The sequence below is a fragment of the Cygnus atratus genome, chromosome 15, assembly GCF_013377495.2.
Source record: "Cygnus atratus isolate AKBS03 ecotype Queensland, Australia chromosome 15, CAtr_DNAZoo_HiC_assembly, whole genome shotgun sequence".
Lineage (NCBI taxonomy): Eukaryota > Metazoa > Chordata > Aves > Anseriformes > Anatidae > Cygnus > Cygnus atratus.
In genome coordinates this window covers 4,831,704-4,858,658 of record NC_066376.1, presented here as the reverse complement: position 1 = coordinate 4,858,658, position 26,955 = coordinate 4,831,704, and the positions used below count along the sequence as shown (strand labels likewise).

Below are 26,955 nucleotides of genomic sequence, written 5' to 3'. Positions count from 1 at the left end.
ACTGGAAGTGTTCCATACAATTCCCTGAGCAGAGATCTAAAAATAACTACGGACACAGTAGTAAGTTTTCATCTATATTTGCAAGCCCCTTACATCCCTCTCAGGAACCACTACTTCCCATTTATGCTGACTTTTAAAAGGACCTACTAAACGTTAGAAATTGTTTCACAAGTGTAGAGAACATCAATAATTATTAAATTTAAATTGATACTATAGCGATGGATCATCTATATATCCTGCATTTTAAGGATAACTGCATTAAACCAGATGTCTTTCACAGCAAGGCCATGCGCTCTGTTCTGCATGAAGGATGGGTATCTCTAAACTCCAGTCAGAAACGAGTCTGGCAACATGTGAATAAATGGGCACAGTCACCTTGACAGGCAAATGGTCTTTGAAGTTCAGAGTAAGTAGTCCTATCAACCCTGGAGAGATACGTTGTAAAACAGGAGAAGTTCAAGAACTCCTCAAATATATAGTAACAGGCTAGAAAGACTTGGTATTTTGAAAGGAGAGAGCAAGAATAATTGAAATAAAGATCCTGCTTTGACTTCCAGTGTTTGGGATGTACATAAACAGCTGGTGTTTTTTTAAACACGCATATCTGCTAAAAGAATGTCAATTTTACTTTAACAAATCAACGAAGGGCAGATGATTGTCTTTTCAAATCTGCTCATAGTTGTCATGAGCTCTGTAATAGTGCTCGCACACAACATGCTGCTATTTTTGACCATGACGAAAGTATCACTTTCTTGCACGACAAGTCCTATTTAGCCCATCTTTATCCATACTGACAGAAAGTACGCAGTGTCACAAGCAGTCCTAAAAGTAGCTGACCTCCCGTCAGTTTTTATGCTTGTTCTGGACACGTTAAAACAAAAGTGAATGGCTTCTCACGTTCTCCCACTGAAGTCCTGGGAAGGGAAAAACAAAACAAAACAAAACCCGACTGACCAAAGAGATTCCTATGTTGGCCTTTGTCTTCACATTTTACTGCTAGAAGGAACTTGCATTGTTTAGGGGTGTAAGAAAGCTTTCAGTTTATTTTAATACATGCACCTGGACACCTATGTATACCCAAATACTGGTTATTAGGCTCAAAGTGAAGAAACTCCCTCCCTTTCAGCTAAAACATAATCGTAATCTCAAGCCCCTTCCTATTAGGGAACCACTCAAAATAGAATTTGTCTCCACCTGCTGGCAAGGAAGAACTGACACCCAGTTGCCCAAACCACCACCGGCAACCTCAAAAGAGCAAATGTTACAGGACATTTTCAGACACATGATAAATGTATTCCTTTCTAACATACAGACAGAAAATGGGGTAGGATAATGAAGGCGAGGGAGAAGAGAGAAGAATCACACACTGATTACAAAGGAATTCCTATTCTAGTAGTTAAAAACAGAGGACAGAGACGTGACAATGTAACCAACCATACAATGAAGCTTTTGTCCCCGAACTACTTGGCTTGCATACAAGGAACAGAGGAACTTGGGGCGGTGGGGACAGGCTGGGGCAGGGGGGAAGCATGAGAGGCTGATGTTTGTGAAAAGAAAGTGAAATTGGTTAGTCTGCTTTAAGAAAGACAGTGAAGGGAAAAAAAAAGCAGAAAAGCACCCTGCTATTGTAGAATCCACCCACTCATTTCTGAAAGGCTCAAAGACCCAGACAGGGATTTACAGCCAGCACTTCTAGGCACTGGATATGAAGCAGAAAACACTCAAATGCCCAGAGGCAGCTTCTGCAATCCCAGAGAAGAAGCTTTCAGATTGTACGACGTTCTGGTCAGAGCCATTTTCTTTCAACAGGTTTTCTCCTGCTGAGTCAGTCATTACGCTCAGCGTTACAGACCATAGGAGGACACCTGTACGCCCCAGTTCTCAGCTGTAGTTAACCAACCATGTTTTATTTTTAAGCAAAGTTACGCAACTTCCTGGAAAAAGAGTTCAAAAGCAGACCAACGTAATCCTCTGGCTTAGAAGTCAGGGCAGCATTGACTGGAGGAGGAACTACTGAAGGCAAAGTATTAACAAAAATAAAACAGGCTGGTGCTCAGTTGACTGTAAGACATGGGAGAAGAAAACACGAGTGCTGAGCAAGGTCGTGACTGCAAACATCATCCAGAAACATCCAGAAAAATTACAGCAATTTAAAGCTTTAAACTTGAGTTTATTTTAAAACTAGGATAAGGATAATAAACTCAGTTCAAACCAAGCATATTCCATTCGGTAGCTTACTCTAAATAAGAAAGGGAGTGCTGATACAGAGATTCTCTTTAGCCTTAGTTAAAATCAGTTCAGAATAGAATGATTTTCTCTGAGTCGACTAAATCTGGCTTCTATTTATTTACACGAGTCGGTATCCAGGGAGGGCTTAAACTAAATTAAGGTATGGGTTTATACATACTATATGCAATTATAAATATGGCAGCTCCTTAAACTATCTGCTTTCTGTAAAAAGTTTGGTAGTTTTCAGCTTTTTATTTATTTATTTTTTTTTTTTTAAGAAACTGTACCGCTTCTAATCCTCGTGTACTTGGGCAATTGGACTTCTGCTGAAACTAGAAGGAATAGAAACAGGTTCAAGTTATTAAGGTCTCAAGAATTTGTTTAGGGAGCAATCTAAAACTGGCACTTGTATCCTTGATAACAATTACATTTACCAAACTTTACTGCAATAAGCATCTTTTTTTTTTTTTTAACCCAACAGGACTGGGTTATGAACAGCATTTTTGGTAGCACACTATCTCTGCATTATTGACAAGTTAGCAGTGCGGGTGCTGCAGCAGTTTCAGTCGCACTAGTAGCATTAAGCAGGTTACCTGAATGCTGTCCAAAGAGAGACACGTTAGAATTATACCGTGATGCTGAAGATGACAGCACGTTAAATGATCACTTCCATGCCTGTATGCTTTGTTTTTGTGGGGCATTTTTATTTTTAGATATTTCCTGTTCAATTCTGCTCTCAACGCAAGAGAATGCAAAGGTAGGCCTACTAGACAGGGAATGCTATTTATTCAGCAAACTGGACCCCCCTCCGCCCCCACAGTTTGATGTAATTTTATTTTGAACTGGCATAGGGACGAACCTCCCACATGATCCTAATCTGCATTTCCCCTTAAAAACGGAACCCTTGCTTGATCACAGCGTTTCCAAGAAAAAGTAAGATTTTTAATAGGCTGCTGATGCAACTACTGCTCATTATACTGGATTCTCTTAGTAGTTGTCTCATGTTAAATGCAAGTCCCCCGTGGCACGAACCATCTTTTTATTCCACATTTGAACAGTGCAGAATAGCAAAGGCTTAGTCTGTTTCTACAGATGCTAGGAATTATGAAACAATCTATCCTTCCCCCATTCCCAGTGCTGTAACATGCAATTTGTTAACATTTTTAGCCTAAGGAAATGAAATTTTTACTACCATACTGTGACAATTTTACCTAGTCATTTTATTTATTCTTTAGCTATTCTCAAGATACTTCAGACAGATATCAAAGATACGCAACAGCAAGACTCAAACAGGCATCTTAGTAGCAGAGACAGATGACTATCTAAGCTCTGTAGCATGAGTTTAACTACCCTATTAAACACTACAAAATCCGTGTAAAGTAGTAGCATGAAAAAACAGACTTTCACTGGGAGTTTCTCACGGAAATATCCACGGTTACATCCAGTTCCTTTGTAAGAGTCTAAGTCTAAGTCTATAACAATTCAGGTTTCTAACCCAACTCTTCTAATTAAACATTCATAACATATTCAGGTATGAAGAATTTCACCTTCAGCTGTTTTTAAGCATAGCTAAATTCAGTCTGTGGTCAGAATACCTGAAACAAAGAATTCTACCTGCAGATTAAACCATAATCAATATTCTAGAATCACAAATCATTTATTTGAAAAATTAGGAAATCATCCCGTCATCTTCTAAGAACTAGTTACAGGGATAGTAAGTTGCACGGATCCGTACCTTGCTTCACTGAACAAGGAAGTGGAAAACAAGAAAAAACATTTCCAACTCGCACAGAGAAAGAAAAAAGAGTGCATTATGAACAGCTGCTAGAAACATATTCCACACCAGAAGTGCAGTTAGTCTGGTACTGGAGCACGAAAATCTAGTAACAAGAAAGCAAGGAAGATAGCACATTTTTAAAGCTCACTGTCATCTTCCAGTTGCTTATCCAAATTTCACTTGCAGACGTCAGGATGAAAAGAAACAGCCAAATAGCAGCAGCCGGAATGGGTGTTGCATTCACTTCAAAAGATCTGCATGCAGGAATAGTTTGCCAGTATCAATATAGTGCAAGCTGGCAGGACTGGAAAGTTACAAATTAAGTGTGCCTTCATCAGTGACCTACTATGAACAGAACTACTGAGCTGCTAAAATATTTTTAGTTCAACCAATTCCTGCCTTTTTTGGTTCCTCTTGCTCGTCCAGTTTATCCAGTCGTGCACTTTTCCACTCCCTCTTACTGCCATGTAGTTTTTCAAGTTTGGCTCCAATTACCACTTGTTCCTGCTGCTGAAGTGTTCACATTTACAGCATAACTACAAACGGCTCATATGATGGCTAAATCTTGCACGTAGCGAGTGATCTTTCAACTGAAGAGATATTTATACAGCAGGGAACATTTTTTCCCCCCTCCCACCACAAAAACGGTGGTACTCACCAGCTGATACTCGCTCCGACGGCTGAAGGCTTCCTTGATTCCCGAATCCCTCCACAGGGCGCCCAGTGCAGGTACGTACAGCTGGAACGTGGCAGGCTCTATGGGCATTCCAGCTTTGTTTTCAAAAGCCATCAAAAACATCCCATGCTTCTCATTCTCCGTGTACTGCCAAGGGATCCCCAGTTTGTCCCGTGCATCAACCAGAACCCTGCAGCCCTAAAGAAAGGGTCAGATAAAGTCGGTGAAAAAGAGATTGAAGTGTATAAAAGAACAAGGACTCAGAGGTGCTTGAAATTGTTTTTTTTTTTTTTTTTTTTTTTTTTAAAAAGACGTTACTCTGGTGAGCCTGAACTCAGGATGGAATCAAACATCGTTTATTGGAACATCTCCACCAGAAATAAGACAGAAAGAGCTTGCTGGTATAAGCAGCCTAGCCACAACGTACTTCTTCAGGTGGGAAAAAATATTAGCAGCAGAACAAAGGCTATTACCAACAGATTAAAAATAAAAGCAAGCACCAAATGCACAAAAAAAGTGCCTGGGAACTAACTTATGATCCTCACTAACATGGTTTTGAACACTTACAGAAACAGAGCACCATACCAAGCTAGCAAGATCCTAGAAGCACGTTGCTGTAAAGCATGGTTTTGACACAATCTACTTGAATGCTATAAAACACAAGAAAATACGTCTATCCAACTTGACAGACTTATTGAAAATTTACTGTAAATAAGCATCTTCTGTTGAGAAACCTTCATCCAAGCAGCTCCTTCCAGTAGGAAAGCCTAGCGGCAAGGAAGCTGGAGACTCTGGAGGGGTTTCAAGCTGCTAGGCTGAGTAAAGCAGCAGCAGTTTTCCATCAGCACCAGCTAACTTTTCCAGCTTGCCACACGTTTGATAAGTCATGACAGATACATTTTGATATCCCAATTCTGAGGGGGGGAAAATAAAAAAATTGAAGGAAGGTGACCCAGTTCTCAAATTTAACTCAGGATTAGGGAGACCACTCAATTGCACGTTTTGCCATTTTTACAGAAACTTAACTTCTTATTCATGGCAATGGGCCCAACACACGAGGTTAAATAACTTTGAAACTTCAGCCTCGAATCTAACCACACCTGCGCTTATTGGCTTCAGATGGGCGATGCTTATTTCTCAACAGTAAGAATCGCTTTAAAACTGGATAAATCTGTTAATGCCTTCGCATCTCAAGCACTATCTAATTCACAAGTAAGATCTGCGTGTTGTACTAAACAACTGCTTACTGTGCTGATCTTTTGGTTTAACAGTTTATGAAAACAAAAATAAAAACTAAAACTGAAGCTTTGTTTCCACAGCTATGCACACAAACCTCTGCATCATGGGACCGCTTCTTTTTTGTATACTTTAAGCTACCAAGATGGCAAGTATGTTTTGTCAACACTTGAACCTTTCATGTCTCCAGTCCTTTAACAGCCCCACACAACACGAACAGTAACTTCTCCAATGGAAATTAAGATTGGAAAGGGAAGTGAGAAGCAACTTAAGTTTGAGTGTCACAGAACAAGAACACAAAATGAAGCATCTTGCTTGTCACTGTGCAAGTGTTCGTGAAGTGCAGTCTCCCAAAAATGTAAATATTTGGTTCTCTAGTGATTGTTACTTTCTTTTTATAAAGTAGAGAACAGATCTTGACAATACCATGAAAAGACTAAAATTGAACGTATTTACAAGCTGCCGGTTTAAGTTCCAGACATAAGTAACTATTTAGTAACTCTGCTGGACAGACCAAAAGCCCACTCTCATTCCTAGTTAGAGTTTATCACTTTATTAGCACAAGTCCTGAGATTTGCTTTATTTGAACAGTGTCAACAACCGCAAGCCAGAAGGAAAATGCACCACTTGCAAGGTTCCCTTTGAACTGCAGATGCCCGCACTCCATCTCACGACTTGAGATGCTTTTGCAAACCGATCACTTGCACTGAGCTCCGTCCGGGTGCAGTCCCCCTCTGCCCTCAGATGAGAATTTCACAAGGAATTTTTTCCAAAACTTTGTGGTTAGCAGGGCTGATGGCACACTGCTATTTCTAGATGCTTAATGCCACGTTTGTTTCTGTGCCAGAAGTCATGTTCATGGACAGAAACAGTTAACTGAGGCTCCGTCCACATGCAGGGCTCAGCCGGCTCCGACCTTTCACCTGCCCCGGCTCCAGCTCCCGCAGCCACCGCCCGGCTCAGCAGCAGCTTTTCCATCTTCCAGCATCCAGATGGATTTAACTCTTCACCATCTCACGGCTACTGCAGTCCCCTAAAAGCATCTCAAGCGAGAGACGGCAGGATCACTGAGTTCCCACTACGATGAAGCAGCATTTGGACTTGAGACTCGACGCCTTTCCCCATACTGTCGCTTTGCATTTTACTGCTCCCACCGGGGATGTGCAGGATCGCGAGAGGCTGTTGTTAAGGAAAGTTTCATCATTTGTTTAGAGAAAACCACAGAGCAGAATTTCAATCAAGGATGTAGAGACTGCGCTGGTCCCAGAATAGTCACTTATCTGCTGGCTGCAGCTCCTTGGCAATGCAGGTTTGAATCTCCCTGGGGCAGGAGAAGGAACTAAACCTGGATCCCACAGACCCTATGCTGTGCATAAACCACACGGTTACCCACGAGGGCATTCAGCATCTTCCTCCGACTGTTTTAGAGGGGGGAACGATTGCCACTGAGTCATGTACAGGGACAGAGCTGGGACCAACTGGCAGCCAGAGGCAGAGCCATCAGCACTGACAAACAGACGCCTACAGAAACACACAGAAGGACGATCTTAAACACTGAGTGAAGAGCATCAAAAATAGGAAATGGGGTAGGAGGAATGCTGTGGATATCCACAGGAAAGCACCTCTCAAAATCAGAATTTACAGAACACATCAGCTTTGACATTTATACCTAAAATGCATCACAAGCAGAAGCTTGACGTAAGAAGAACGGCCAGGGTTTCTTCCCCCCAACTCTTAGCAGTTGAAAACGTGACTCAAAGTGCCCCAGTACAGCAAGTCTAAACCAAGTGGTTCCGCATCCTCACAAAATGAGGAATGCTACAAGCAGATGTCACAAAAACGAGGACAAACAAGTCTCCAAAATTAGATCTCATACAGCTATTCTCTCATTTCAGAGTAACACTGCTCTTTTGCTGCCACACCAAGCACTGGATAATCCTTGCCCCGGTAATCCACAGCACAAGTTGCCATAGGACATGCTCCCTGCTTCTGGAAAGATTTCTATACCTCTTTCCTCAAAAAAAAAAACCACGCTCATGGGAGCCAGCCAGCCACTCTTCTCTAGATAAAACTGCTGAACGGCTTATACATGCTGGTGATGCCTACAAGTAAACATTTCGTTTAGAAAACGGAATTTACTTAAAATACCTAGATTTTGTATCTATCTTAAAATAGCATAATACATTATTAAAGTATGTTTGTCAAAACTCAATTTGGACTCATCAGTAAAAATTAAAAATAGCAAGTCTCATTGCATGTGCAACCCTTCCTCCCGAGTTCTGGCCATAAAGGTAACACCCTTTAACTGCAGTAACCATTTCACAGTAAGGCTTCCCAACACCGAACATTTTCCTCATTTTCTACTCTTTAAGAAATTAACAATTCACTTTTTCATTCAGAAGACTGAATATTGCCTGTTTCTGTAATATTTTTCTAAACTGGCATACAGAAAAAAAGCAGCAAACTCTTGATATGAAAAAAACTTCTGAAGAGCTCAGCTGATCTAGAGCTTTTGTGCTGCAAAGCAGGACACAGACGAAGCACAGGTGCAAAGAATACAAATTCACAGGTGAGGATACTGTCAAGCATTAAAAAAGGCAAAACAGCTGCACACCGGAAACACCAGGTAAGAAATAGCAAAGTTCTCTGTCCTACGCCTCTCCTAGTGATTTTTAACATGTACAAGTCACTGTACAAACCCCAGCACACACATAACCTGAACGGAGAGAGGGTGGAACCAAAAAAGTGCAACAGAAGTGTGCTGTGATCTGTGTCATGAATTATCTTACATTGAAGGAGACACTAAACAGATATAGAAACCTACAGCTTTGAAAGAAAAGATAACTAAGGTATGACACATCAGAAATCTACAGAAATTGCAAACTACTTAGAGAAAGGGAATATAGAAGATTATCCCACCACCCCCCAGTACACAAGTACTCCTGGCACAGCAGCACTGCTAGGTTCGGCTACAAGAAGGGTTTTCTCCTACCTAGCCCAGAGTGAGACTAACACAGTTACAGAGGGTGCTGGCCAAAAGAACACATGGACTCAGAAAGCAACCAAGACAAATTGACAGAAGAGAGCTCCAAGAAGGACTACTCAGTTACATTCCAGATGCGACTCCTGGCTCAAGAAGTTTCCGAAACCCAAGGCTGCCAGTAACTGGAAGAGCACACCAAAATATCACATTGCCCTGTTCTTGTACCCATTCTTTTCCCCTTTCACAGAGACAAAGCGCTGGATCCTTGGCCTGACGGAGCACAGCTGTCAGGCGCTCAGCAGAACATTTGCTCCTCACCAGCACGAAGGTTTTATGAGCATTTCCACAAATGCTCGTTATTAGGACTGGTTAAAATATATTTTGCCTCCTTCACTTCTGAAAGTGCTTTGAAAAAAAAATCAGGGTTGTTTTGCATTTTTCAACAATAATTCAACTACTTTGGGGGAGTTATTAGAGAAGTTATCACTGGCTAACTTCACTTGAAGCCAGTGATGCTTGCCAATGCTTGAAAAGAAGCACTGCAGTATTTGAGAAGCAGCTGGATTTAAGAATATCTTATCTCACTAGTTATTACTTCTTAAAACACAAATGCTGTGTTTTAGGTTATTCACCTGTTCCAGCACTTGAAAGCTCCCTAGGAATCCCCCACCTGCTGCCAGAGGGGCCAACCCACAGGCTAAGTGAGCACAAGCTGTGGGCTTGGGGGCACTCGTAAGCAAGGGCAGGTTGGTCCGTGCCCAAAGCGACAGTGAAGTGACTCAAGAGAACTGGGTATTGTAGTCAAGGGTCTAGACATAACATACAAAAATAGCCAGAAGAGCCTTCTACACGGAGTTGTCCCCAAATCCCCGTATCGAACTACAGCTGTGTATGAGCTGACACACAGCACAGAACTGTTACACACAAAATCCTGCAGCAGATGCTTGTTTTCAAGCTTTTCTTTTCTTTTTTTTTTTTTTTACACTGTCCAACCTCACACCAAAGCCCCAGATGCCCAGCAACTATATCACTTACAGAAATGGTTGTCACAGGAGAAACGCTGATCATCGCCTAGTGCTTTATCAGGAGACTCCAAATCACAGCTAGCAGGCAGCGCTGTCTTCCTACGGCTTTAGCACTGCAGGCAACAGGGAGATTGAAACGTGTTTCCTGCTGCGTGTTTTTCCTCGTTGTTGACAAGAAACTGGCAATGTTTGGGGATCACAACTCACAGAGACCAATATAGAGCTGAGCTAACGCCGAAGGGAGCGCTCCCACCTTGGTAAGATATTTCTGCTGTGCCCTGGTGCCAGGGGAACGGCACGACACGATGCAGCTGGGTGAGCCGGGGCCAGCTGGACTGGAAGGCAGGACCAAAAAACTGCAACGGCTTCGGGACCGCTGGTGCCAGCACGAGAGAAGAAGGCTCAGCCTCGCAGCCCTAGATGGGGCTGGCTTTTTCAGCAGCAGCAGCTCTTACTGGCAAACAGAGACGATAAAATGTAGCCTGTGTGCGTTTTTAGAAAATAATTCTTTACGTTCTAAAAGAAGACATTTTCAAATACAAGTTTGAACAACACAAGTGTCAGTGTTCCCAAATATACTCACACGCACTTTTTTTTAATGCCGCCTGGAACACAGGGAGGAAGGAGATCTACTGCTAACAAAGTTAACTGCAAGACAATCAGATTCATACAGCATGCTATCATGAAGGCATTAATGGTGTGTTTATTTGATCTACGCCCTTGGAGCTTGATATCCAAGCAGCAGCAAAGAACCCAGTGCCCTTCAGGATGAGGCGCTGTATCACTGAGCAGCCCCCCCCAACAACTAGGTACCACCAGGAGGGGCATCCCTCCTGGCAGCATGGCTCCACCCTCTCCTGTTTGATGGCTTTGTCATTTTTTGGAGCCCACAAACCAAACACCAACTAAAGCCTCATCACAGACACAAGGCAGGGGAGGAAGCAGCACCAGTTGGCCAGCAGAAGGCTCAGCAGTTGCGTGTGCTTTTTCAGCGTTCCCATATCCCAACCCCACCCTGGTGAGAGCAGGGTAGGCAGCGAAGGTGACCCACCTTCCAGCCCAACACACAAATAAAAACCTGGACAAAGGGAAGGAGTCATTTACTCGGTCCACGGGAACGCAAACATTAAGAAGCATTTGGATTAGCCACTGAATCTCTGACCTGGGAGCAGCAGCGATGTCTGCTCGTCTGGTAGCTCTGAAAAGAGTCCTTGTCTTCCAGTAAATCCAGCAAAATGACGATAAATGCAGAAGAAAAAAAAAAAAGTCCTCTTGATGCAAGCTTTACTTGCAGCTAGGCACCAAGTAGTGAGACAATTTACCTCGGAGGTGATGACTAATGCAGGACCTTGAAAAAAGTTCCAAGTTAGTGCTCCCAGAGTTACATTACCGGGTTGCTCCTTTTCCTGAGACTATCAGCCTTGTACCTAGCTCATGCCTTCAGTGGGGCTGAAGCAGCACCTGCAGCTCCAGGGGTCTCCACCTAGGACAGGATCCGTTGTCCCCAGCCCCACGATGAGGCAAAGACACACACAAGTGAAGGAAACTCATTTGGCAACCCTGCAGCCCATGGCTTATGCTCATGGCTTTTCCTCTTTCTGTGATTTGCATTGAACTTCTTAAAATAATGTCTGCTAGTTTGCTTTTGCTCTGAAATTTTCTTGTACACACTCCTAGTAGCAGAATCTGGTGATTTCTTTGCCAATACTGTTTCCAAGCGGATTATAAAAATATATCTGTACCGAAACAACTGAATGTAATGCACGCTCCCAGATTTAGTCACTCAAGTGACTAAAGTTTTGTCTGGAAAACATCAAAGTACGTGTCTCCAGTCTCCAGGGACTAACTCATGTTCTGCGAGACTAATGACTACATCACAAGAGCACTGCAGGCTCTGTTTTGGAGCAACAATTAATATTTATCACTTACTACTGACCATTATCCCTCTTCCACTGTCCACCATGGGGAAGAGATTGCTCTCTCCTAGCCCAACCAAGAGACACCCTTAAAACACGAAGAGACCACCAGATGTGAGGGAATCTAGATTTAAGACAACATCCACATCAAGTGGAAATTACCAAGTGTTTCATTGATCAAATGAAACTGGAACAAAAAGACCAAGACGACTCAGAAGTTTGGCGTGTTTATTTTCCCTCATGTTTTTGTGAGTATTGTTTTTCGTATTAAAATAACCACCAAAGAGTCAAAGCACAGAGCATAGATAATCAGATTTAAATACCAGTTCTAACACGGAGCTTTAGCACTTGTACGTTAGATTTAACAGAAAAGCTCCTGATTAGCCACAGCTCCTCCCGAGCGTTCTCCTTCACATTCCTCTCAAAGGAAGCCGTCCCAGTGGAAATTTGACAGACGCCGACCTGTGACAAACGGCTAAAGTGTAGGCAGGCTCCAACCAACAGACTGCGTGTCATTAGCACCTAACAGGTTACCAAATCCATTTCAACAGAAACCCAGAGAAATTTGGAGTCAATTCAGCGGGTAGCAAGAACTCACGTAACAGAAAGACCTCGGTCCCCTGCGTCTGCAGGCTGTTAGAAGAACCAGGTTTGCATTGTAAGTGACTAGGTAATTTGGTCACCCACAGTGCAGCTCATCTAAATTTGGGAATACTCCTCCCACTTCCCAGAACGTGTACTCGACTGAAACCAGCAAGTTGCCAACCAGCTATTATATGTGGTAACTCATTAAAAGTTTACTTCTGCTTAGACCCGACGAACACAACAGAAGCCCATTCAAGGCAGAGGGTACCTGAAACAACGGAGCAGCAGCAGTCTGGGTTTCAGTACCCGCTCAGACGTCCAAAGTTCTTGAAATGGACTTCAGCACAGGCTATGCGTTTTGCCAGCTTTATTGTTACTCAGAGACACTCAAACCATTGGGGAGAAATGCTCTCAGGTATGCCCACGTGTATTGTAACTACATCCAAAAGTCCCGAAGATATATCCTCAGGGAGTGTGCATGTTTGAGACCTTTGGTTGTTCCTCCCCCCCGTCAGAGCCCACAAGCAGTTACACATCACTTCCTGAGCAGTCCTTCCCTCTGCAAGGCCAGGCTCCCAGCTCTGCAGTCAGCCGGCCCAACTCAGGCCACAGACACCAAGAAAACGCTCATAGATGTACTGAAACTTTGAGCTGGCCGTTGCAATCTCAACATAGAAAATACTGCTACCAAAAATATCAACAGATCATACTTGAGGCTTTTAAAAACCAATTTTTTTTCCTCCCTTCAGATTGAGATCTCCCAAACATGCTGCTGCAAGCACCACTCTGGTGCTTGTAGATTAATTATTTTCTTACGCAGCTAAGCTGGGTTTCTTCAAGCAGCATGCTATTCTCATACTTGAAACAAAAAAAACATTTAGACAAGGAACATCAGAGCCATGATTCATCAAGTCCCTAAGCTCTTTAATTGTTATCAGAGGAAGCAAATAGAGCAGAGCAAGGCCACCCTTCTATTTTGAAAGGTATCAAGAGATCACCCCTCCAGTTACAGCTAGAAGGTGTCAAAACGCTCACGTAACGCCACCAGACGTTGCTTAGACTTGGAGTTAAGGTACACAAAGGTTTTCCAGGTTTCTCCGTTCCCCCAAGAGCTGTCCTGAAGCTCACGCTGCAGCACAGCCCTGTCCTACCCGCCTGCCTCTTCCAGGTGGGTGTGCTGAAGCCACGAAGCCTGTGTACTCATACCAGGACATTAACACTGCTGCTTTTCACTTCAATCACCAAGAAGTTCCAAAAAGTTACTTTGAAACTTAGCCTCGATTAACAAGCAAAACCCTAGTTAACCAATGACTATTTACCTTAAACCAAAGCAAAACTAATGTGTTTGAAGACTGCCCCACAAACGCCAGAAAAAGCTAGCGAGGCCCTGAACTATCACCTGTACTGAAGGGAAAAGTAAATTCTGTACCAGGGATTGACTCTGTTTTAGCAGTTTGTTTCTAACTAGGGTTTCCCAAGGTGGGGGGGAAGAGAAACGGAGAGAACAGGGCAAGGAAAGCCGAAAACTCAAAGTCGAAGCTGACACTAACGTCAATTCACACTTAGCACCATTATTTCCAGAGAGGTTTCGGGTTCTGTTCGCTCAATCAGTTCCTTCAATTTCCAAGAGCTGTGTAGACTGCTGAAATACTACTGCAATAAGCACTTTAGAAATACCAAGTACTGCTGAGAGACTAGTAATCCTCTCTCCTTCAGACGGAGGTTTAGTCATGGTTGGAAAACGAAAATTGACCGTTTAATCCCAGAGATTTACACTGCATTTCTATCTCAGATCTCAGCGTTGTAGGAGCTTAACAGAACCATTACTTGACGACGCTGAGAACTGAATGGAACAAGGGGTAAGGTTGCTGCAGCTGTACTCCACAACGTCCAACAGATTTATATGCTATTCTACACGATCATTTACATTTTGTGTTGTCCACGCATCGTGTTATAAAAATTGATCTTAAACCCTTTCTTGTAAGTTAGCTACACAGTGATCTCTGCTCCACTTAGTGTTAAGTGATGATCATTCGAGTCTGAACTTCCTGAAACACGGGAAATAACTTGTAGTCTAAACACTGCTATAGAAAGAACAGCAATCAGATTCACTTGACAATTTACATTGTCCGAGAAGCAAAATTAGTTTACTTGAAACATTTTATGGTTTTCCACAGAACTGTAATGCAAGAAAGTGTTACACTAAACTAAATTTCCCCGACAACATCACTGTTTTAAGAGTCCCCTAAGTCTGTCTTGGTACTTGACTTCTTCCTGATGATTACAGCAGAATTTCAAGGTGTTATCAGGTTTCTTTCCAATGGGCAAGAAGCAAACAGAACATCTACTGCCTTCTCCCAGCTCCAGTCTCAGACCTTCCCATCAGAAAACATTTCGTTTCCTCTATTTGCTCTTTCCTTCTGCGTGCTCCTTCCGTAGCAGCTATTCCCGAGCCATTCCCCAAAACTGTGGGTGAAATATAAACTGTATTCTTACACAAGAGCCATCCGTCATCCAGAGAAACAAAAAAGGAGAAGTTCAACGGACACTGTACCTGTACCTACAAGGGTACCATACCCTAACACTCCCAAATTACAATCTGCAAGGCCAAAAGGGCGTTCATTAAACCCTATTATCTCCCTTCAATAATACTTCCATGTTTTACTTTGATGATTGGGAGGCTTAAAAAAGGTGTTCAGCTGACAACGCTCCATTAAGTGCTGTAACTACTGGTCTTGAAATCAGAACACCAGCCAGCTACCTCGAGGACCTGGATTCCATAGATTTGCCCAAAGCCATCCAGCAGACAAGTGCTTCAAGTGTGTAACTCAGCTTCCCCAAGATGGAGACGCTTTCCTGTCTTAAGCATAGTAAGTTCTACTGCTGAAAGCTCTATACCTTCTTTATACATAAAATATTACAATATTTTAACCATAACTAGTATTGCTTCTGTAACCTAAAGAATAAAGTCTCATCAAGTTGTTGTTTCTACAAATCTCTTCCTTAAAAGCTTCTGTTACTACTTTAAAATAGCAGTACCACTAAATATACCACTGACAGTGCCAAAATAAGCATCGTCCCCTAAGATAAGAATCCTTGCTTCTAGGTATACAAATAAAAAATTTGTAACGACCCTTTTTTTTGGCCTAAATTAAATGAAAGAAAAGCTTCTCAACTTCAACTTCCTTGCAGTTAATGGGCCTGTAACACATGTAACGTGCTCATGTAATAAACAGCATGCTCTAAAAATGGACTAAAAAAGTAAAGGAAAAGAAAATTAGCCAACAATGTCATGGTTCACTAACAGAAGTTAAAGGTTCTTGACAGAATACTGGAATTCTTAAAAACCAAGAATCACTGCGTGTGCATGCACTTATTAAGGGTATATAAGCTTCGATTCAAAACAAATCTGAAAATTCAGAAGTAACTCTTGTTATCCTTAACTTACACAGCTCCCTTCACTCAAGTTTTCTATGAGGTATCACAGAGCCTCACAAATCCTTGTCCTTATAAGAATGGAGCCAGTTCTACAGAAAAACATCAGCAGGAAAGTAGCTGTCTCTAATCTTTTAGAGAGATTACGACGATTAAGAGAGCCATATTCATAAGCAATGTATTCGCGCATCTTCAATGATATTCTGAAACACAACCACTTCTTCCTGAACCGGGCATCAAAGTTTGTTCCCCAGAAGGAAACAGTAGTTGTCAGGGATAATTTTCCTTCATTGTCTGAAGACCAAGGGCTCAACTTGCAAGCTCTACCAGTAGCCTTTACGTTCCCCAGTCACTAAAGAAACGTACTGCCAGCACCAGGAGCCTGCACAAGTGCCGAACAACAACCTTTTTGCAAAGGCACCAGAACTAAGTTATTTCAATGTCTGAGCTATGCTCGATAGCATCCCGCAGCACCCAGCTTTAATGACCTACGTTCCCCAACGCCTAAAGACGGACCACAGCCACTTTTAGCCGCAGCACACGCACGGGGACCATTTCTCGTCTCACCCCGGGGTGCACAGCCTCAGGGTGCACAGCACAGAAACCCCTCCTCGCTCCTCCAAATCCTGAAGCTCCTCCAGCTCCTGGAGGATGCTCTCCTAATGCGCTTTCCAGAAGGCAGGCCACACCTATCTCCTCTTTCCCCCGCGTTCCCACAAAGCTTCTCCCGCTCCCCGTTCGCAGCCAAACTTTTCCCCCGACTCCTTTTCGGCGAGACCCGGGGAGGGCGAGCCCGGAGCCGCTCCCCGCGGGCACACAAAGGGCACCGCCTCGCCAGGCACCTGCCCCCGGGCACGCGGCGGGCCCCGGCTCCCCGCCAAGCCCCTCACCTTGAGGATGTTCTCGTAGATGGTGGCCCGGAACTCGAGCAGCGCCTTCTGGTCGAACTCGCGGCCGTGGATGATCCGCATCTGCTTGAGGAAGGTGGACTTGCCGCTCTCGCCGGCCCCCAGCAGCAGGATCTTGACGAGGCGCCTCACCGCCCGCCTCTCGCGGGCCAGCATCGCGTCGATCTCCCGGCTCCGCCGCCTCGCCTCCCGCTCCGCATCGCGGCTCCGCTCCTTGCCCTCCCTCCGCGCCTGCTCCGGGCCTCGGCCCGGGGCCTCGGCGGGCAGCAGGCAGCGGCTGAGGGTGCGCACCACGCCGGACATGGCGGCGGTGGCGGCGGGGGACGAAGGAGGGGAGGGAGCCGCCTCACGGCGCCGCGCCGAGCCCCGGCTGCGCGGCCAGCATCGGGCGGAGGCCGCCGAGACGACGACGACGAGGAGGAGGAGGAGGAGGAGGAGGAGGAGGAGGAAGGGGGGCGGTGGCGGCGGGGCGCGGCCCGCAGGCCCGAGGAGGGGGCTCCGCCGGCCCGCTCCGAGCCGTGGGGGCACCCAGGGGCCCGGGCAGCCGCCCCCCGAGCGCCGCGGCCCGGCCTCAGCCCCGCGGCCGCTGAGGGGTCAGGGGGTGCCTGGAGGGGGGGGCGGTGTCGGGGAGCCCCCGGTGCCTTCAGGCGGCCGCCGGAGGGAGGGGCTCCGCCCCGCCAACGCCGCGCCTCGTTGGGCGGGGGAAGTGTCGCTCAAGGGGTTCTCGGTTCTGATTGGATAAAAGCGCCGTGAGGGGACGGGGGTGCGAGGGGGAGAGGGCGGGGGAGGGAGGGGCAGGGCGGGGGAGGGGGAGGAGCCTCGAGGCGGGAGGCGGGCCAATGCGAGGGAGGGCCAATCACGGGCGGGGGGCCGAGCGCGGTGATGGAGGAGGGGGCGTGGCCTGCGCCTGGCTGGGGGGGAGAAGGCCGGTCGGCCGAAGGGGGCGTGACGTCAGATCGTGATGCCAGAATGTGACGTCAAATCGTGACGTCACGTTGCAGCACTGGCGGCCATGCCGTGAGGGGCCCCTCAGCCTCTTTCAGGCGGGGCTCCTGCTGCTGCCAGGCCCTGGGGCCGCGGCTCCTCCCGCTGTGCTGAGGCAGGGGTTGAAGTACCCAAGCACATGCCTGACACTTTAAAGACTCCTCTGTCCCCCGGTTAGGTACCCGAGGAAATAAACTACTTTATAAAGCGGGCAGTGTGCAGTCACCTAGCAGCGGCTGGCAGCCCATACCTGCTGCCCACACAACAAAATCATAAGTGGCCGGCACTTTCCCCAGCTCCACGAGACGACGTGGCCTTTCCTGTGTTTATTCCTTTGTTTCTGCTTCTGATAGTTTATGTCATAAATACCTAATCAGTCCAGCTTCAGCTGTTTTTTCCTGCCCCAGGCCTGTACCAAGCACTGGGGCAAGCCTATGCAAGCACGCACTGGGGCACGCGACACAAATACAGCTGAGGGAAAATCCTGAAGTGGCAGGGATTTCATAGAAAGCCAAGGCTGTCAGGAAGCCTTAACACGACCAAAAAGATCAGGGACTCACAGATTTAGAACAAAACAAGACAAAAATAAACAAAACCCTTCCTGGAAGTGACCGCTCAGTTGACTGTTAATCACACTGAGGTGCTGTTGTCAACTTCCCCAAAGAGCAAATCTCCTTACCGAGAGAGGGAACTGAAAAACACCTTTAGGCATTACAGTAATCAGGAGAACAACACAAAGTCACGAGCCATTCAGTACAGCACAGAACATGTCTTGAAAAAGCTGTTTTCTCTTGCAGGATTTTACTCTCTAACTGCAGTTCGAGACAGCACAGCTCATTCCACGTATAAAATACTGCTGTAATTCACGAGATTGCCCGCTGGAGGTCGTCATTGCCCCAGAAGAAGCCAGTCAGAGCAGGACGACGCAAACAAACCAACCCTCAAATCCCCCATGCTCTTAGGCCTGATTTTGAGAGCAGCTGAGTACTCAGGACTCCCGCTGGAATCCACAGAGTCTAAGCTGCCTGAAAATCAGACCCTATGTAACTATGAAGTGCCCAGATTGGTATTTTCTGATTAGCTCCGTTACTTCTGCCCCACTAGCTTTGTCTGCACCCTGCTTGAGGTCCTCTTCAGACTTCTGAGCTTCTGAAGGTATTTGGCAGAGAATTCAAACAACTGTGAAGTGCAACTCCCGTGATAGGCCTGCCTCGTCTGTAAGTGAGAGCGAAATTATGGTATACAATAACCTCATCAGGCAAATCAGTTACCATATGTCCTTAGTTCTCTATGCATTCATCCATGAAAGCAGCTTTCAATAGCTCACATCTAATTGTCAAAAGGAAAAGGTCCACCCCTCCCTCTTTCCCCCACAGTACTATTGTTGCTCATCTAATCATTCAGAAGCTGCTCTAAAAACAAGACAAAACAATTTTGTTTACTACCACGGAGCTGCAGCAGTACGCTTTCTGTTACCCTGCTGAGGGACTGGGCAGAACCTCACAAATGCATGTGGTGATCCCTGCTGATGTTTCTGCAGATGTTTTGTTATGAGCGTGAGCAGTAGGTGTAAGCATCCATGTAAAAGCTTATAAGAGAGAGGTTTGTACTCAGTCTCCACAGCTTCCCTTTCTCCATTTCCTTATTATTTACCAGTTTCATGTTTCAGAATTCCTAGTTCATCTCCCTCTTTTGGGCTTGTACTGAATGATTTATTTATTTATTTATGGTACAAAACAGAATAAATTTATACTAACGTTTCAGCTTTCTATTTCTTCATTTACTTTCTCAGTTTTCCAGGTACATATTTTTCCTATTTCAACTCTATTTTCCTTTTTGCAATCTCTGTTACTTCCTATAATTCCTCTTCTCTTTCTGCTGAGATGAAGAAAGACTTGTACACCTGCTTATATTTCTTCCTCCTTCAACTCCCATGGATGTAAAGAGAGAAAAAAGGAGACTGAAAGATGGAATAGAGGAGAGGAGGCTAGAAAGAGGCAGCGAGGGCAACATGATTTCCATTTCCCTTGTTGGCTACAGACTTATAATGAGCAGGAAAATGAATATGAATTACGGTCAGGAAAATTGGGAGCTCTTGGGGAAGGATTGGAGCATGAAATTCTGTGCCCCCGGGGCCTGCAAACAGACGGCAGAAGATCAAGGCTGAGAAGTTGTATGGGACTTGGAGAAGCTGTTGGATTGCTTGTACATACAGACCTTATTGCAGCTGGGCATGACATCTGGTCAGCTCAGGCAGATGAGCAAGAAGTTATGGAAGTAGCCCTGCTATTGAACACCAGTCTGTAAATCCTGTGATTTCTGTGATTTTTGCAGAAAGTCCATACGAGGCTATGGCCTCACTGATGAATGTCAGCACGAAGTACAGGGAATGAGGAGGGCTGAGGTGCCTGAACTTGTTTCTTTCTATGTTTCAAGTGTCACTTGTTTCTACTTGGGTTGAGCACAGAGGGGATATATGGATTAAGCCCCTGAAAGCACACAAAGCTATCTTTCCAGTGTCTTGAAGCTCATAATTGACCAACACCAAATTCTTCCTGAGTCCCCTGGATGATGGCCCATTCTTTACCCAGACCACTGTGACCCATACCTTAAAGACTACATTCTGTGCTCTGAAAGTGTATCATCAACATCAGTGGAGGAGACGCAGTATGAAGGAGGTGCTGCTACAAAACTGAGTGTTAGCCCATACCTGAGACATGGCTCTTGTCTTCCTGAGCACTACCAGACACTGTCACTGCCAGGAAAAATATTTTGCTTGGTGAAACCAGAAAGCAAAGAAAACAACAATGAGGCTATGCCTACCAGCTTGCAGTACAGCACCATGCAGCAATGTTAGAGCTAGCTCTAATGCAATTTAAACTTCAGAGTTTAGGCACGAAACTGGCAATCTTTAGACAACAGCAAGATAAAGTATGCACTAATGGAATCACCTGAGCTGATAAATCACCCACCTTGTCCTTTCTGACCACTGTGCTAGATGAGCGAACTGAGTCAAAATATTGAACTGTTGTTACCACAGGGCAGAAGTACTCCCAGCTTAGCCTGACTTGTTAAAAGATGTTGGGGCCCTTGAATTGCTCGTTGTGCATTCAGACAGCAAAGCTTGTAGATCTGAAAAAGATTTATGATCTAAGCTCCTTTTGCTTCTACTCCATTGTTGAGATCGTGACTCTGCCTATCTGAGGAGGTGCAGGAGTTTATATGCACTTCAAGCCCTTACCTAAGCTGGTAGGTTTGTAATGTTAAAAGAGCTATATTCTGCTTACTGCATTCTCAGAGGTTTTATGCGGCTTTTTCAATGGCCACCTCTCTGCACATTCCCCATAGCAGCATGAAAAAAAAAGAAAAACTGAATAATGTTCTCCTGTGGAGGAATAAAACAAAAATAGTTCAAATAAATCAACTATTTTCTAGTAACCTCATTAAGTATATGGGAACCTTCCAGGATTAATACAGTAGTGTTTTGCTATGGGTACTGACACCTTGGCTGGATGTTTTCTGCAAGTCTTTATGATCTCTATTGTAATTTGCTCTTTTTCAGCAGTCCCAGTTCTTTGAAGTGATTGCAGTCTCAACTCCCATCAAGTCAAAGAAAACTGAAGTCATTTGGCATCTCTCAAAAAATCCATTTAAAAGGGAATTTGTTTCTCAGTATTTGCTTGTCCCTTTTAACATTGCTTTAATATACAGTTGTTTTGTACATGCATTTGTTTTTTTGACCCAGATTTGCCTAAACTTCTTGAGCTTCTAAGCATCAACATCAAGACATCACAAACAGGCCTAGACAAAGAACTAGAAAACCACGAACAGCCTTGTAATGGTATGACTGGAAGAAGAATGGAGAACCAAACAGTGTTTTCAAATTGTAATCGTTTGATATCAATGTATTCTGATTTTTAATTATATTTTCTTTCCCCTTTGCTAGCTCTGCAGGCAGGCAGGCTGCAGAACGCTTCATTCTTGCTTCTTGTGGGTTTGCAAACATGGATTCTCCCGCAATTGCCCAGCCCAGATACCAACAGGCAGTAAAAATGCCAAAATACGCTGTGAGGCAAAGTATGCTTGTTTCTTTTATTAAATTTGTAGCCACAGTGTTTTTCTTTTCTGTGTGATATTTTCATCTTCTGTCCCACAGAGAATACATTACTCATATACATAAAATATGTGAGTCGTGGCACTTCTTGTAGTTAATTTTCACTGTTTTCAGCCTGCTTGACAGTAGCCTGTTCTCCTTCATTACACACCAGCCAACGAGTGAATTAGTTTACTTTCAAAACACAAAACCTCATATTAATCCCTGAACAATTAATTATTAAGAGAAGACAAGCATATTTTTAACCCATGCCATGACTTTTCTACTTATTTCATATAAGAAGGCATGATCTGTGTAATTCCAGGCATGTCGTGCTAAGCATCCTGCAGACTCTAAGTTCTTAGTGTGAAGTTCCCTTGGTTATGCACAGGGACGATGTACCTTGGTTCTGAGAGTTTAGAAAGATCAGAAAGTGAGGTTCTGTTCGAAGGTGACCTCAGAGGGCACAGAAACTGGGCCTGTGGGATGTGAGTGGGTTTATATCCACATGAGGTTATGTCTCAACAGTCCTTGCTTCTGAGTTCTAAATCTGGAGATATTCCTAGAGCCCCAAGTGACAGAACAAGCACATGCTGGCTAGAGCATACATCCCTAGCATGCACAAGAAGTCTGGCATCTAAGAAACAACATAAAACCAGCCTTAGGTCCTAAATATGTTTGGAGCTCTGATTTTGAGTACAAAAGACTCACGTTAAGCAGTATATCCAATTCAGATGCCTGTTTCATTTAGATGTCTATGTTATAGAAAGTCATTGGAAAACACGGAGAATAACATTAAGAGGAAGGAAAAGGTAAACATTTCAAAAAGTATAAAAACAAAGCCAAAGAAAATGGAGCTCCCTGAGAACAGAACCTAACATGTTTGCTGCCAAATTATATACACTTTTTTTTTCTGCATTGTTTTTAAAATTATATTTCATCTGGAGATGCAGAGCCAAATATCTCCATGGGTAACATGTAGCTCCCCAAACTCATAGGAAATTAGCAAGCCTTAATAAAATTTATGCATGGCTTGCTATTGCAGTTCCACATCTAAAGGGAAAACAGATGTTCTCTTTAGTTATTCTCTTCATGTCCAAAGGAAAGCTGTTGGTTACAGTTGTTTTTAAAAAGGCTGGTGTGGAAAAGGTTACAAATGATGCAATTTTTACAATCCTACTCCAAGGCTGTCTGCTAACCAGAAATGCCGAGGTGATGCTTGCAGATGCCGTGTCACCCGCTTACCAGTCTCATATTTCTTAACACCTACACTTTAGGAAAAATAAATAGAACGGAGTCCACAGTATTTGCCTGAGACCATTAATGGTAACTGCCAGGCCAGGATTCCAAGCCCTCTTGCTGAATTCACTGTTACGTTTCGCAGCCCAGGTTAGCTTCAAAGGAAAGGCAGAATGGATGCACATCTGAAAAGTGTGCTATGAGACGTCACTAAATGAGTCTCTCAGGGCTTCAGCGTGAAGAAGAAAAATCTTGACTCTTCACCTCATTCACCTGGCTCCCGTCACTTAACACATGTTGTGCATTCTGCCCACATCATTTTCCACTACACGGTGCAGCTGGCAACTTTTCTCTTTCCATTTTTACACAAATATTTTCAAGATGTGCAAAAACATTGGCACTTAGAGTTAAGTGTCTGCCATCTGAAAGAGATTGCCACTGCAAACATGTATGCATGCATACACATATATCTGATATTCATTCTTTACTTTGCAGATGGGCATCAAACACAGAAGCTTTCAAAATGTTTATTCATTGGGCTGTTATTCTTTGTCTCTACACCATGTTTATTCATTGCTCCCCAAATGAGGGGATCCCAAAGCTTCTTTATTCCTCTGCAGCTACCAAGTGGACATTAGCACAAAAAGCAGGTCCCTGTCAACAACCAAAAAAAAGTCCCAAATGAACAGCAAGTGCAATAAATTACAGCCATTGGCTTGATATTATTCAAAGTTTTTATCCAAACAATCCTTTTTAGCCTGTGAATATTCATGTTCTTCAGACAATATGAAAGGACAAACACTCGCACGCACACCCAAATGTGGCTGTTGGCTAACCGAGGAATTATTAGTCTTCAGAAGTGGAGAAGGAAGGGACTCGGTCATTTTAAAGAAGTGATAGCAAATGATGCAAAACCTGGGCGGCAGGAATGCGGAGAAGAGCTGGCAGGAGCTAACCAGATGAGTGATCAGCATTTTATTCAGACAGTGTTTCAGCATCCACCCAGAGGAGATTAAGTATCCTGTCCTCTCAGTGCAGAGAAGGAGAAATAAATCAGGCTTTACCACAAGTGGGGTGGCAGGGAGTTAATTAGGAAAGGAAAAATATATTTCAGTTTGCAAAGGGATAAAAAATGAGCAAACGAAGGATCGAAAATACGCTGAAAACATATTGGAACACACTTGGGAAACCGTGCCTGAGGATAGTGCTGGGGGAGCCTGCAGCCACAAGGGACTGCACACAACAGGTGATTCAGCTGCAAGCTGCAAACCAGGAGCCAAATGCTGTTGCTCTGAATTGTCATGTGAAAGCAGACGTTTCCCTTATCCTGTCTCATGTCACAGTCTCTCTGACAACAAAGCATAAAAAATGGCAAGATTGCATGAAGAAATAAAAGGACCTTCAGTTTCCACGGGAAATAGCTTTTTAAAAAAACGTAACCCTCATTGAAGTCAACAAGAATTGCTTGACACGTCTTGTAATTTGCCTCTTAGGGTTTGTGCAAAACTAGAATATGACAGATTTTGTTATTAAAACAAACAAGAAAATTAGTAGAAGCCACAAGAAGCAGAACAGTGGCAAAGCTATCATATTGCCTTACACTCAGTGATTTCCATTACTGATTTAACAGCAAAGCTCATTTAAATGAGTATGACATACTGGCACATGGCAGCTTCGGAACTGCTCTTTGTTGTAGGACCACTTGCATATGGATACATTAAAAGAGGAAAACCTCTCAAAGGCAATACACCATTTTTATTTTATTTTTTTTGTTCCAAACTGATGTTAAATGTGTTGAGGCTATGTGTCTCTGCAGTCCTGGAGAAGATCAATTCCAAACTGAGAGTCACGAGCCAGGTGAGCTGCATGACAGCACCACCTCTCTACAAGAGGCAGGGGCTTCTGCTTTCTACCAGGTTTAAAACCCTGGGTACAGGCAGCTTTGGGGCTATATCGCCTTGCAGCAGGCAAGTTGTCAGCTGATGGGTGACGTCTTACCTCCGGGGTAAACGGCACACACAGGTCCTGCTGCGTGCCGTTCCAGATCTGCTGACGGACCCTTTTTGCCAAGAATGCCGTAGGCTGCAGAACACTGCTCGAGAGGAAGGGCTCATGTGTGAACGGGTGCATGAACATGGCCTCTGGCTGAAAGATTTAATTAATGTTAATGGTGACTTTGTGCCACCAGTGAATATCAACATTGAGTGAATATCAACATTCCTCGTTTTGAGTAAAAGCTGGGAGTGATATTTCAACATTATGCTCAGCTAGCATCGCATATTCAGATAGCATCAGATGATGAAAGAGCACAGTCTGTGGTCAATCACCATTCCAGTAATTTAGGAGAGTGCAGAAGAAGGAACGCTGGCTTTCGACTGTCTCCATGTTTGTTATTTATATACCATGTCATTCTGATCTTGTTGCTTGCTTGTAGCTTTGGGCTGACAGTTCCCTGATTCCAAAGGCAATTCAGGCCCTGACATAAAGCAGAAGAACAATGCACCATTCCTGTAAAACAACAGTGCTCCCCCCTGCTGCTGTCAGAATGCAGGGATTAGATGCAGAATAATGCAGTCCCTGATCAAACCTGCAGCTGTAATTCAACCTCTGGACAGTGCTGATGCCATAAATTTGTGAAGAAAGTGCAGCTCAAGCGATTTGTGAACAAGAGCTGGTGAGTCCAATTGAATTACAGTTGTGGGAGCAGCCGGGATCCCCCTGCACCGAATCATTACTAATGAGAGGCAGAGAATGATTACTTACGATTTTAATGAAATTGAATTTTAATTTATAACCTTGGCTAGAAGAGAAGGAGGAGGGAACATACAATTGAATATTTGTGGGTGACAGGGAAAAGCACAACCTGAAACCCAAAGTAAACAGGAGGAGAATGCATTCTCCTGAAGAGACGAGATAACATTTTATCTTCAAAAATATATTCATATTTTAGCAAATGGTTGTGATACAGTGAGCATTGAAGAAAACTATTCTATGTCACAGTTCAGATGATGAAAGAACTCAGAAAGAAAATGCACAAATATGTTTTCTCCGATCCATTTACGATGCTCAGAAGATGGTGAAGTGTTTAGCTGATTCTGAAGCCATCACAGCCCATTGTTTTGGCATGAAATCAGCAGAACGGTAACTACAAGCACTGCTAACATATTATAATCAAATAATCACACAGAACCCTTTCTGAGCAGGTCTTCCAATTTCAGCACTGAGTGCTTATTCACTACTAGAAGGAAAAGCGTAATTAACAATAAATACTGGTTTAAATATAATGCTTCTTGCTGTTTCCCTTACTGAGGTATCACTATTTTAATATCTATTTTGATGTTGCACAGTTTCAACGGGGAACACAGTAAGGCATAGGGAGGTTAAGAAAAGTGCTTTATGAAGTTCATCTCAGATTTGGAAATGTGAAGAACGAGGTCAAAAAGGAAGAACTTGAGTAAGGAACACAAACTAGATGAGTAAGGGAGCATGTGTGGCTCACGACACAGGCCGAACAAGTTTTGCAGCTCATAATATGAATCTGCAATTCAGGGATGGTTCAAAAGATGTGGGATGTATGGTGGAAGGTATGAGACTTGGGGCTTGCACACAAATCAGGCAGAGTACTGGAGAGGTGCTGAAAAATGCTCAGGCTTTGACTTTACATTTATTTTACAGAAGGTAAATCGATATCTCCTCACCCCAATGCACTTGTATCGTATGGCTTTCTGTTATGGGGTGACCAGGGCTTGAATATGTCTCTTCTGAACTGAAAACAGCTTGATCCAAAGAGATTTTTCTACACGACGTCTAAAACATTGTTTTACCTCATGCTACAGGGTGATGGGGCTCAACCCAGTATTTTATTGTAC

General features: G+C 44.0%; 1 protein-coding gene across 2 annotated transcripts in view; it reads right to left on the bottom strand.

Moving 5' to 3' along the window:
* Positions 1–17,414, bottom strand: part of GNA12 (G protein subunit alpha 12) — a 43,249-nt gene extending 25,835 nt beyond the window's left edge. Inside the window, exons 1-2 of one of the 2 annotated variants that reach the window (XM_035548762.2) lie at positions 16,753–17,352; positions 4,665–4,880 (exon numbers count right to left, since the gene is read on the bottom strand). In XM_035548762.2, the coding sequence (XP_035404655.1) occupies positions 4,665–4,880; positions 16,753–17,073 (537 nt within the window). In that variant the 5' untranslated portion in view covers positions 17,074–17,352. Of the gene's footprint in view, positions 1–4,664; positions 4,881–16,752 lie in introns of both variants that reach the window. The other variant, XM_050713842.1, reaches the window with a different exon arrangement.
* Between the last annotated feature and the right edge of the window lie 9,541 nt (positions 17,415–26,955).